The sequence below is a fragment of the Ursus maritimus genome, unplaced genomic scaffold (genome assembly GCF_017311325.1).
Source record: "Ursus maritimus isolate PB19 unplaced genomic scaffold, ASM1731132v1 scaffold_25, whole genome shotgun sequence".
Taxonomy (NCBI): Eukaryota; Metazoa; Chordata; class Mammalia; order Carnivora; family Ursidae; genus Ursus; species Ursus maritimus.
Window position 1 is genome coordinate 36,582,131 of NW_024425008.1, and position 13,137 is coordinate 36,595,267.

General features: G+C 39.6%; 2 protein-coding genes and 1 long non-coding RNA gene across 4 annotated transcripts in view; 1 reads left to right on the top strand and 2 right to left on the bottom strand.

The window, feature by feature from the left end:
* SNAPC1 (small nuclear RNA activating complex polypeptide 1) overlaps window positions 1-454 on the bottom strand; it is a 28,930-nt gene extending 28,476 nt beyond the window's left edge. Inside the window, exon 1 of the mRNA XM_008701161.2 lies at window positions 221-454. Within this exon, the coding sequence (XP_008699383.1) occupies window positions 221-348 (128 nt within the window). The 5' untranslated portion in view covers window positions 349-454. The remainder of the gene's footprint in view (window positions 1-220) is intronic.
* Window positions 455-506: 52 nt separating this feature from the next.
* LOC121105229 overlaps window positions 507-13,137 on the top strand; it is a 65,088-nt gene continuing 52,457 nt past the window's right edge. Inside the window, exon 1 of the long non-coding RNA XR_005837697.1 lies at window positions 507-577. This is a non-coding gene — a long non-coding RNA (uncharacterized LOC121105229). The remainder of the gene's footprint in view (window positions 578-13,137) is intronic.
* Window positions 11,501-13,137, bottom strand: part of HIF1A (hypoxia inducible factor 1 subunit alpha) — a 41,346-nt gene continuing 39,709 nt past the window's right edge. For both annotated transcript variants that reach the window (XM_008701176.2, XM_008701170.2), the window contains one exon: window positions 11,501-12,820. In XM_008701176.2, the coding sequence (XP_008699398.1) occupies window positions 12,669-12,820 (152 nt within the window). In that variant the 3' untranslated portion in view covers window positions 11,501-12,668. The remainder of the gene's footprint in view (window positions 12,821-13,137) is intronic.

A 13,137-nucleotide genomic window follows, 5' to 3' on the forward strand; every position in this document is an offset into this window, starting at 1 on the left:
TAGAACGACGGCCAGGCAGAAATAACATACTCTGCAGGCGGCCGCAAAAGGATGCAGCCGAAACCAATGAAAGTGCCCAGAAAGAAGGCCCAGGATAGCTGGGGGCAGCATTCTGAGGCTGCCGCCTTTCTCAGGTGCTGCGATGCGTTGGAGAAGCAAGCAGCTTCCTACGCCACCCCCGACCAGGGAGAGAGGCGGGCAGCAGAGTACAAACACCCACCAGAAGATGGTCCCGAACTTCATACTCCTCCAGAGCTCCGTGAAGTCCTCGAAGCGCACACTATCCGTCTCCTGGAAGCGGCTGAGCAGCGCCTCGCAGTCAGTCCGCAGGCCTGGAGGAGTCCCCATGCCTGCGATGCCCACACGCCACGCGCCGCTCACCCCGCCGCTGTAGCCGAGGAAACCAGGACCGGACGTGCCGCCCCCTATACGTGACGCACTTGCGCTCCGGGACGTATTTTCCGGCCCCGTTAGCTCCGCCTCCAGCCGGACTCGTGCGCAACGTGGTTTTGCTTACTGCGCATGCTTGGGTTCCTGTGCGTTTTACCTGCTCAACTCCCCTTAACCTAGGGTTAAGGTCAGTCCTTCAAATTTCATTGAAAAGGTTTATATCTCAAGCGTTCTGTGAGCCCAAGAAGGATTTTAGGTTTGCATTAGGCTAGCTTGTGTAAATTGGCTTTACCCTTACTATCACTTTCCTTTAAAGTGACCCTAGTGTGACAGAAGTCAACTTCTATAGCTAGGCAAGAGCAGTTCCCGATCTTCAACCTACCTCCTCGTGGAAACAGGATCTAAAGACGGTTTACTAGGAAATGGACTGGACTCATTCTGTCACAGTCTACAACCACATAATATAGTGCTTAATGTGTCTCTCGTTGTAACCGTAGCAGTCTTCTGCAACCGCAAGTTGAGAAACTTGTGAACGTCGCCGCCCACCCCCTATAATCATAATAATCTAGCGCAGTACTTAGCGGAAAGTATTTATTTACATTTATCGATTATTTGGCTTGATGGGCTCTCTGTGAGCCCCACCTCTTAGATTCTCCCTGGAGCTAGATATGGAGCTGTATTTTGTCCTTTTCGCCATTTTCAGATTGTAGGGCATGCTATATTTATCCTTCAGGAGTGGTATCCCAGTATAATAGAAAGCATTAGACGATCTGTCTGTAGATCCGTTCAACTCACTTAACTCTCCTGATTGTTGATCTATTGTTTAAATTTTATGTAATATTTTATGAATACAGAAAATCTTTTGTAGCATATCTTAGATAAGAAGCATAGCAATGAAAGAGTATTTGTGTACCTTCTACCTGTGTAGAACGAAAACATTACCAACTCTGTCACATTAACCTGTGAACTCCTCCTCTAACCTATTCTCCTGCCTCTACCACTACCTTAGTAACGACTACTTTGTTTTGCTTTTCATTCTCTTGTATGTACTTTATGACATGTGTATGGATCTCTAAACAACATATTGTTTAGTTGTGGTTGGTTTTGAGTCATGAAAATGGTATTGCAATTTTTTAAAAGTAAGTTCTATGCCCAATTTGGGGCTTGAACTCATGGCCCAGAGATCAAGAGTAGCACCAACAGAGCCAGCCAAGCACCACTCCCCTTTCTTTTACTTTTTTTACTTTACTTTTTTTTTCAATTTCTAATATATATGGTCTTTGAATTACTTTTTACATTAAATAATGTTTCTAAGATTTATTCATAGCTGTAGTTCACTCATTTTCATTGCTGCCTAATGTTCTGTTGTGTGAATACATAGTTTATCCATTATTTCCTCTGTGCAAATTTAGGTGGGTTGTAGATCTTACTATTATCAACAATGCTACTATGAACACTTTTGTACATGGCTCCTCTTATTTGTAGGGTTGCCAGATAAAGTAGATGAGGCCAAATTAAATTTGAATATCAGATAAAATTTAGAAATTACTCATTGTTTATCGTATACACAGTTTAACTGTATTTTAAAGGATGTCCTTTATTTTTGTTTGCCAAAGTTGGCAGTTCTACTTACATCTTACGGCAGTATATATACATCATCATACAGTAGAATTGTTAGATGATAATGGGTGTAATTATAAAACTTTAAAAGATAATGTCAAATTGTTTTCGTAGCACGGCTGAACTGATTTTCACTTCACTATCTGCATATGGCAGTTACAAATTCAGCCATACCATCTCAGAAACTTGATATCTAATTGTGGTCTTAACATGCATTTCTCTGATTGTTAATGTGGTTGCGCAGCTTCTTAAATTCTAATTTGTTTCCTAGTCCCTCTACTATGAAATGCCTGCTCATATATTTTGTCCATGTTTCAATTGGATGGTTCGCCTTTTTCATATTGATTGGTAGGATCACCTTATATATTCTGAATGCTAAACTGGTATATGTTATATGTATTATAAATATCTTTCCCCAGGCTGATTTGTTTTTGTTTACTATCTTTATGCTGATTTTTGATGTACAGAGATTCTTATTTTTAGTGTAGTCAATTTTTAAGTCTTTTCCAATAAGGACTTTTGTCTATAAATATGTTCCCTATATTTTATTATTAGCTGAGCTAGTGCCAGTAGTGTGACTTAATAAACTTAAATGCTCAGTAGCTTGACAAAAAAGAAAAATTTTTTTCCCATTAGTTTCAATTAATGGTAAGATGGGGCAGGAAGGGTTCTGCTCGGAGAAGTCATCCAGGGACCCAGACTGATGAAACCTCTGCGGTCTTCAGCCATTGGTTTTTTAAAAGTCGCCCTGAAGGGCGCCTGGGTGGCACAGCGGTTAAGCGTCTGCTTTCGGCTCAGGGCATGATCCCGGCGTTCTGGGATCGAGCCCCACATCAGGCTCCTCTGCTGGGAGCCTGCTTCTTCCTCTCCCACTCCCCCTGCTTGTGTTCTCTCGCGCGCTGGCTGTCTCTATCTCTGTCAAATAAATAAATAAAATCTGTAAAAAAAAAAAAAAAAAAAAAGTCGCCCTGAGCATAGACATCTAGTCTGTAGACAGGGGAGAAGAAAGAATGTGAAAGACTGCATGAGACAACTTTATGAGCCATGCCTAGATGTGGTGTATACTCAACAGGTGGTCTGCTAACCTCTGCTAGTCCACGAACTATTTATTACCTTTCCATCACTCAATAGTACGGAAATTAAGAATAAGTATTTGTAAACTTTTAATAGCAATCTGGCAAAGTAATTTTATGTCTGTTAAATCTAATACTAAAAAAGGGGCTTGCATTTGGTCTGACTTTTTAAATATCAATTTTTCTGGTAATTTATTTGTTTTTGTTTTTGTTTACAAAACAAATTATTAATCGATAATAAATTGGATACAAATTGTCCATTACCACAGACAGTTTAGGAAGCACTGGTGTACACTCTTTCAGTCCACATCCTGTTATCTAAAAGTCACTCACATAGTCCTACCACAAGGCAAGGAGACCTGGGAAACGTTCCTAACTGGGCTGAGAGCTCCGATCTATGGAAGAGGTGCATAATCTTTGTTGAACTGCCAACATTGCTGCCACAAGTTTATTCCAAAAGTCTTAAAGCATTGCCTTTCACTTTTAATTCACTGTATCCATGTAAAAATTATTTCAATGTGTGCTACGAGTGAAGGATCCAATTTCACTTTTTTGCATATATGTCTGTATATGTATTTTCCATATGTGTAATTTCCTTGCACCTCCAATTGAATAGTCCATCCTTTCCCTAATGATCTAAAAAGTCACTTACTTTTGTCACATATCAAATGTGCAGGCCTAATTGATGCCAATACACAATTGTATGGCTCTGTACCTGTTGTTAAGATACCAAAATATTTACTGTTAGTATATATATAATTTACTGTAGCAGTTCTGAATACTGATTGCTCCCCCTTTCCCATGGGTCTTGTTGTTTTTTTGTTTCATTGTTTATTTGTTTAGTGACCTGACTGGACTATTTTAGTGAAGTCCGTTTCCCCCAGGAGGTGAAGCCTCTTAAGTAACTACCCGGAGGGTACAGCCGTAGCTTTGCACACGGTTACCTGGGATGATAGTGGTTTTAGCAAGGCTTTCTTTGTCTGTCTCTCTTCCAGATCTCTCTACTAAAAGAGCCTGACTCTGTTGTTATCACACCCAGCCATTAGGCTCCAGTAATTGCCTATTGATTGCTCGATTGCTTTTGACAATGTCTTGGGGGCATGAATTGCTTCATAGTCTAAGCCAATTACATTTAGGCTCCTTTGCAGAGGTAGTCTTTGAGGCTTGTTCTGATCCAAGGAGGGCGTCTCTTAGTTGTCTCTTTCCTTGGCTTTTTCTGGTAAACTCGTTGGCCTGTAGTTTAACTTGTGGCTGCCATAGAGCTGTCCGCCTCCTCTTAATTACTTACCACCAAAACATCCATTCTTTTCAAGAGCACCTTTGGGTTTGAATCTTCTCACCCTCTTCCAAATAAAGTCCATTCCTGTGGGGAGAGCTTCTGAGTTCTCTGTTCTAATGGACTTTCTCTCCCCCGGGGCAAAATCTCTGAGCCACTGCTATGGAGCTGGGGATGGGGACAGAGGCCCACTTCTCTCAGAATGATACCTCTGCTTCAGGAGCAGGGTTCTGGGAGGGGGCAGTAGTCTCTATTCTTCTCAGGCTGCCTCTGCTGGCATGGAACTCCCAGCTTACATGTGAGCTGGGGTGAAAGAAATTGGGGTCCTAGCACTCTTGGCCTGCTGCACCTGGGATAGAGCCTGTCCTATGAATACTGTCTGAAAGAAAGAAAGGAGTTCCAAATCTCTCCAATCTCCAGGTTGTACTTGCCTGGAATTTAGGCTTTGCAACATGAAGTTAAAGAGGATGAGAAGTGCTGGCAGCCTGGCCCTCCCAGAGAGATACCATAGCCCTTTACTGGGATGTAGGGGAAGAGGGAGCCCTTTCTTGGCCACACCCACCTGGAGTTGAGCTTTTGTCATACTGAACAGGGTGGGGGAGGCAGCAGGTCTTGGCTCAAGTGTCACTAACTCTTCCTGTTCTTACCAAGATTGAGTATATTTTCTTGAATAAAATTTTCTTCATCTGCTGTATTCTCTTCAGATAATTTCAAGAGACTTTAAATGGTATTTTTAAAAAATTCTTGCCAGTTGTAGTTGTTTCACTGCTGAGCAAGTCCATGGAGCTCCTCAGACTGCCATTTTCCTGGAGATGCTTTTAAAGGTGTAACTCCCCCATCCAATGACCGATGAGTGTAAGGGTGTAAAGGCCCCAGCCCTCTCTGTAACTTGGGACAACGCTCAAGGACTGTCCCAGGTCCAGAGCTCCACATATGGCTGCTGAAGATCTTTGTTGGGACTGCATTTCAGCTCAGTTTCTCCCTCTGCACTTCTGCTTTTTTGCTTTCTCATGTTGTCCCTTAAAGCACTAATACATGACCTGCGGTCTGCATCTCAGAGTCTACTTCCCAGGGAGCCCAAGAGCAGAGACTTGGGCATCATTATACTATTCTCTTTACTTTTGTACATGTTCAGAGTTTCCATAGTGAAAATTTAAGGAAAGAAAAGAACTGAGTCAGACTGGGTGTGGTGGATAAGGTCGTAAGTGACAGGTGACCTCCAGGGATTGGTTTGGGACACTGAGCAGGGAATGCAGGAGGTGGAGACTTTTGGAGGACATATGATGAATCATTTGGAGCACAGTTAAGTTTTTCAGAGGCCAACTTTGAGGTTCCTGTGGGGAGCAGTGTAGTCTGGATACAGATTATCAAACTAGAAACAATTCATGAAAAGAAAAGGTAATGGTGACTCAGAACATCTTAAATGGCCAATAAACATTCTATTTAGTTTTCAATCATGTTTTGCCCAATAACAGTTGAATGTGTGAGTAGCTCATAGAATGGGCCATTGATGGTAGGCACCACATTCTCGAATATTTGTATCACCCGCAGGTCTTAGCATTGTCCTAGTCTGTTCAAGCTGTTTTAAGAAAAACACCATAAACTGGGGAGCTTATAAATAACAAACATTTATTCCTCACAGTTCTGGACACTGGTGAGAACCCTGTTACAGTTGCAGATCTCTGACTTCTCAGGGAATCCTCACGTAGCCAAAGGAAGCAATGGAGCTCTCAGGAGAGGCTGTCAGCATTCATATGTTGAAACCTAACCTCCAAGATGATAGTATTAGGAAGTGGGGCCTCTGGGCAGTGATTAGGTCATGAGGGTGGAGCCTCTTGAAAGGGATTTGTGTCCTTACAAAAGAGACCCTTTTCATGAGGCTCCACCCTCATGACCTAATCACTGCCCCGAGGCCCTACTTCCTAATAGTATCATCTTGGAGGTTAGGTTTCAACGTAGGAACTTGAGAGGAAACAAACATTGTGAACGTAGCAAAGACCTTGGACTCACTCAACCCTCAGTAATTGTTTACAAAGTGAGTGGATTTCACTGGAAGACTAGAAGATAGTCCTGTTTTCCCCATTCTCTTTCTGTGGTCATAATTCTTCTCTGGTTCCCTTGTCACCCGAGATCCTCTCCCACCTTTAATCAGGTGTGAGTTGTCCTTGTGCAAACAGAGTGGAAGGTTTTAAAGAGCAATCAAAGATGAATCATACGGAATCATGCTGGAAGGAACTAAGAACTTCAGTAGGGGAGATGAGACATCCATAAATGACCAAGGAAGCTCAAAAAAAAAAAAAAAAAGAAAAAGAAAAAAGAAAAAGTAAGAAAGCTAAAGGTGTAGTGACATGAAAGTTCACAGGGGTGGCAAATATTTGCAGTCGAATTTGCCTGGGAGGAGGCATAGCGCCTACGCAGGCTCTGCTGGCTCCTCTGTAATTTGTAGTGTTAATACCTCATTTTTGTTTATGCTTTTGTTTTTGCTTTCAGTATTCTACCAGCAGGCTGGGAAATCAGGAAACAGTTTATGATGGTTTACCCCACAGCTGTTCAAAGCTCTTAACGTTTGTCATAGCAGTTGTGTGTAGAACCATCAGAAAAAAAATCTGTTTGAAAGAACAAATAATATTATCCAGAAATATTTGAAAAGGATCTCTATATAGTGTTTCTTAATGTTTTAATGTTTCATAGATCTCTAAAAGGACTTAACAGACTTCTAGTCTACATGTGAGGCTATGTATATGAGGTTTCTCAACTTTTTAAAATGTATTGCCCTTGGTGATAAGCATTACAGCCACCCACCCCCCCCCCAGCCTGCTCTGCTCTGTGGAGAATCACCAGTTTATGATTAAGCATCCATAAGACCAAAAGAGTTGTAGCACTCTCTTTAAACGGCACCTCTCTAAATAAATAAATACAAACACACAAGATGATTGAGGCTACATATTAGTTTTTATTAGTAAAACATATTTAAAACACCTCGATCACTTTTTAAAAATGGACTCTTACTTTCTTGGATATTGTTTGAAAAACCATAAATGGAATTTTCCTGAAGGAAACAATTTAAAATAAAATGTAAAATGTTGACAACTGTGGACATGCACAGATGAGGTTATTAATTTAAACAATACCTTTCTGTGTGCTTTTACTACAAACTGCACAATCTTAACATACTAATTACAGGAGATGAAATTTAATTGCCCCAAGCTTCTCCATATTCCATAAATTCACCTCCCTTCTGTCCAACACAATGATCTTCTCCCAAAGGATTCTCAATAGCTGGCCTCAGTAGGGTGCTGGCACACAATATTCAAAAAACACAGCAAACAAGAAGCAAAACAACACAACAAAACACAGGGGCAGCTAAAGTTCCAGTTTACTTAATCAGGGATATCTCAAAGTCAGCTTTATTTAAAATAAACTAAATCTTTGAGTGCCTTATGGGAAATACATTGAAATAACCGAAAGAGTCCTCTATTTTTGACCAGATTAGTAGATGACTAATTTTTAAAACCTGTTATATAGTTGAGCAAGGTCCAATCAGTTAGGAGACCTCAGATATTTTCCTATTCCATGAAGCATAGCTTCACACCCCTAAGTATTTGGGAGTTCCGCAGACAGCTCCACCGCAACACATCACGCTTCTATTCCCTGACTCTCCCAACCGTCTCATCCCAGGAAAAGTTTAGGCAAAGCTCAGGCATCAGAATTGGACAAATCAGCAAGACAAAGGGCACTGCTGACCACTAGCACACCCGGCCCGCCCCGCTAGGAGCCGGGAGGGGCCGCGCCTCCCACATGAGCTCACACACGTAGGCGAGAGCCGGGAGCAGCAGCCCCACTGAGCTAACCCGGCCTCCGAGCCGAGGGCGGGGGCCGGGGCTGCGGTGCTGCGCCCGAGCACGTACCGGGGCGGGGCCTGCCGCGCGACGGGCGGGGTTTGGGGAAGTTTCTCCCAGCGGCTTGTGTTTCGCATCCTTATCATGTAGTACCAGCGGCACCAGGGATGGAAGGGGTGGCCGGTCCCTTCTGCATCCTTGTTATTTTCCCCGCTGAGGGGTCTGTCCGATCAGTGCTGCTCTCAGGCACCTGTCTTTCCTCTCCGTCCCGGATCATGGAGCCGAGACAAGGGAGTAAAAGAAATTAAATAGTACAAGGAGACCGGGTGTCTGGGCAGCGTCTTGGATAAAACCGACCGCTACAGGTAAGAAAATTACGTCCAAACCTCTGAAAGGTGTGAACACAACAAAGCTCCAGAAGGCGTTTGATAGGAGGGCTTGTGGTAAGGTATAGCTTTTATAGTACAGGGAGACTATTTCATATCAAATTCTACAGATCAAATAACAATCTGTGAAACGATCTGGGACAACAGGTTCAGCGCTATTTTAAGGGATGAAATACGAGTGAAGTGATTAGTGGCAGACTTAAAAAAAAAAAAACCTGAGTAAAAGATTTTTTTGTTTACACTTTTGTTGGTTCCAGTTGGCAACATGTTGGCAAAGGTTTTATTTAACCAAAACCCTATTGTTAAAAAAAAAAAAAAGATTCCATTTTTTTGCAACTTGTTTCTGATGTTGCTACATTAGAAATCTGAACTTTTAGAATCTAAATATTGAAGTTCTGCAAAGCCGGTAACTTCAAGCTCATCTTTTCTGTATTTTAGAGATTGTAGGGGAAAAGAGCTATTTGGAGTGGTAGTTGTAAAGTTATACAGACTTAAAAAGACATGTCTATTATGCCCTTAAGCCAAACAGCTCTGAGAGAACCATATCATACATTGGTATAACCTTTTGTAGTTCATTAATGGGCTTTCCATAAATCACCTCTTTTATCTGTGAGTTAATGTCTCCATCACCAGACACCTGAATCTCCAGTTCAAACTCAAAATTTGATAGCACTTTAGGACACCATTTTTACTCATTTCCATTTACGTCTTGCCATTTCTCGCTTAGGACATCCTCTCAATGTTCTCTATGACTTCATTACCTTCACCCCACTGCTTTCTCTCGTTTGCTATTTAAACAGTTAACAGGGAAAAGGGTATGTTCTACTGAACTGGCTGGCACCCTGCAGTGTTCAGCACCATGGGCTGTGGAGTCACTGATGGCCAGCTCAAATGCTTTGAACCTTGAGCTACCTTTCCAAGACTGTTTCCCTATCTATAAAATGAGATATAAATATTAATTCATAGGTGTTTTTTGAAGATTGTGAGATAACATGCAAAATGCTTAGCACAGAGCCTAACATACGATACCTAATAGATGTCAGATTCATTTTAAACTCATAATCTAAAAACCATGGTACTTAGCTGGGGTAAGCTCTCTGTGGAACTCTTCAGTTCCAAAGTTAAAGGGAAGGCTTAGAACAAAAGAACAAAATAACACTAAACTCCTTTGCCATACTTTCTTCAGGTGTGAAAATAATACTGTGGTCATTCACTCACAGCAGCACCAGAAAAGTGGGAAAGTGATAGGCATGCATAGGAAGGAGAGAAAAGCCACACAGAATTCTAGTTGCTAGAGTAGGGTTATACCTCAGAGAAAGGCATTATAAAGAAGTGACAGTCTCAGAGAGAGGACAAAATGCTGGGAAGGAAGGACTGGTTCTGCTATTTCTAACAGCTTCAAGTACTCCCCGGGGCGCGGGGGGTTGGGGGTGTTGTTTTCTGAATGATGAAGAGGTGGGTACTTAATTTCTTCCACTTCTACTTTCCTTTAAAGTGGCTTTCTCTTTTAAATCATTGCTCTTAGAAGTCATTTTCTGACTCCCGGTCATTACATAATCTGACCACTTATTATTTGAAAACTATACATAAACTTCTAGTTTTCAACTAGAGCTAATTTGCTACCAAAATAAGCAGAATTTTTGGTATTTTGACCTGAAAATATTAAGCAGCTATTTTATTCGAAAATACCTTCTCTGTACTATCTGTAATGAAACGCAGACGCACTTTGGATTGTAATATTTACAGTGAAGTACACACGTGTCCCCAAAATCTTAGAGTAAGTCTTCGTATTATAAGTTTTGTTCCCAAATTTTCATGTAATTGTAATAACATTTCTTCAGTCTCAGAGAAAAACAGCCCCCTAAGATCTGGGGCTTAGTTCATTTTGTTCAGGATATTTTTTTTTTTCATAACATCAGGTTGTAGGACCTAAGGCTCTGGCACTGCCTATGTAATCTGTCCATAAAAATCATTTGCTGTTACTTCTAGGTGCAGAGGTTCACAGTAATTTTTCATCCTTTTGTGCTAAATTTTTTAAAGTGAGACTGTATTACTTTAATAATCAGAAAATATAGCTATTCCATAAACAAAATATAGGAAAAAATGAATAAAGTTATTTTAAATATATATACAGTATCATTAAAACAAAAAAATGCAGAGTTTGTTCTAGTTTCATATTAGAGTCAGAAGACCTAAGTTTAAATCTTTGGTGTACCATTTATTACCTTGAAGACTTGGACAAGTCAATTATTATTTGAGGTCTACATTTCTTCATCTATGAAATGGGAATAGACTGGAAATCTTTTTTTTTTTTTTTTTAATTTGCTAATGTTTATTTTTTATTTTCAAAAGGCATATACTATCCTTATAATCAAAATACAGCAAATCTATTCAAAAAGGTCCTAAGAAAATTATACTTGGAAGATCAAGGAAGCCTCAAGGGGATTAAGTGAGGCAAGGAAAATGCAGAGTGTCATTTCGGAAAGTGGCCTCCACAGGATGTGGAAGTTGATTCCAGCACCTAAGAACACTGTCAAGGCTGGGCCTAGTCATAGACTGGAAATCTTTAGAGGCACTTCTAGCCCTTACAACATTATGTAACTGTAATGTTCAGGATTTGCTTCATTCATCCCATTCACCTGGGATTAAAGCATTAAAATCGGCTTTACTTTAATAGGTTCATAAGTTTATAAACGACAAGTTTCTTTTCTAAAAGCGTTATTTTTTACAGTGGAACATTATAGTTTGCTTTTACTTAACATGGCATTTAGGGACATAGTATACGTTAAAGTGATAAAATGTAGAAATAATCATTATTGATATAATTTTCATAACATAATTAAATTGTTGGTAATCAGTTTTATGAGTTGGAGGCACTGAAGCAAATATTTTAACACAGAAGCTGATCAAAGGGGGCCTGGTCCACAGAAGATGTTTATTTGATGTAACAAAACAATACAGTTAGTGTTAGATCCAACCACAAAAAGCAAAAGGAATGAAAAATTTGTACAATGCACATAGAAAAACAAGATGTTTACTGTGACAACTATATATTTCTAAAATAATGCTTCTAAAATTACTCAATTATTGAACTCTATATGAAAACAGAAGGATGTTAATAGCGACAAAGTGCATAAAACCAAACATCAAATTTTGAGCAAATTAACATACTAGGTAATTTTGCTAACGAAGCATGATTTCTTTTCTTGTTCACAATCTGCTCAAAATATCCTTATACCAACAGGGTGGGCAGAACATTTAGGTTTAATATCAATTACACAATATTAGCATAAACTTCCACAACTACAGATAGGATATCGTTTTCTTTTGAGCTGGCAAAGTGACTACAGAAACATCAGATCATTTCTCTGAATTGAGAATTTTATCCAAATAAATGTCACATACCTCCCAGATATATGCATATCTTTCTATATCATGTAAATGGCTTTACCCATTTAAATAATAAACCATACAAGCATTTAAGAATCATTATTATATGATTAACAAAGTCATGTTCCAGGTTTAACAATTTCATAGGCCCAAAAAAAAATTTCTTCTTAAAAACTAGTTTTATAAATGCAGAATATATTGCATGAGTAACTGCTGGTATTTTTTTAAGAAAATATATTGTGCAATTGTGGCTACCATGTACTGCTGGCAAATCATTGTTTATGTAAAATGTGAAAAAACTGAGTAAAAATTTTTTAAACTGATCATGATGAAAGGTTACTGCCTTCTTAAAAAAAATTATATTGGCATCTCATTAAAAATAATTCGATAAGGGACAAACTCCCTAGCCCAAAATAAATAAATAAAAAGGTGCATTTTAAAAATGATGCTACTGCAATGTAATGGTTTAAATACCAAGGAACTGTGAAAACGTGCTGTCTGTGATCTGGCATTAAAGTACATACTAAAAAAGAGCATTAATGTAAATGAAGTAGAAAGGGGATCAAGATTGAACTAACCATGTTTGTGCAGTATTGTAGCCAGGCTTCTAAAATTAGATATAGAAAATATAAATAGACTGCTTTAGGTAATGAGCCACCAGTGTCCAAAAAAAGGAATGAGATTATGAAAAAGCTCAGTTAACTTGATCCAAAGCTCTGAGTAATTCTTCACCCTGCAGTAGGTTTCTGCTGCCTTGTATAGGAGCATTAACTTCACAATCATAACTGGTCAGTTGTGGTAATCCACTCTCATCCATTGATTGCCCCAGCAGTCTACACGCTAAATCTGAAAAACAAAGACACGCCAAAGTATTCATTCACCTAGTCAATGAATATTACTGAACACTCACTATGCTATCAATATTGCAGGAAAATGAAAGCAAATAAGCTCTGGGTTTTCAGTCTATGGTTTAGTCTGTGGGTTTAGGGCAAGACCACAGCTATGTAAACAAGTGCTATAAAGTGTTACTGGTGCTATGTCAGAAGCATTTAAAGGACACAATGATGGCACAAAGGAGTGATAAATCAATTTTCAAAAAGACAAAAATGTACAAGTTTCCGTTTCTATTTAATACTGACAGACAGACATATAAAAGATAATTA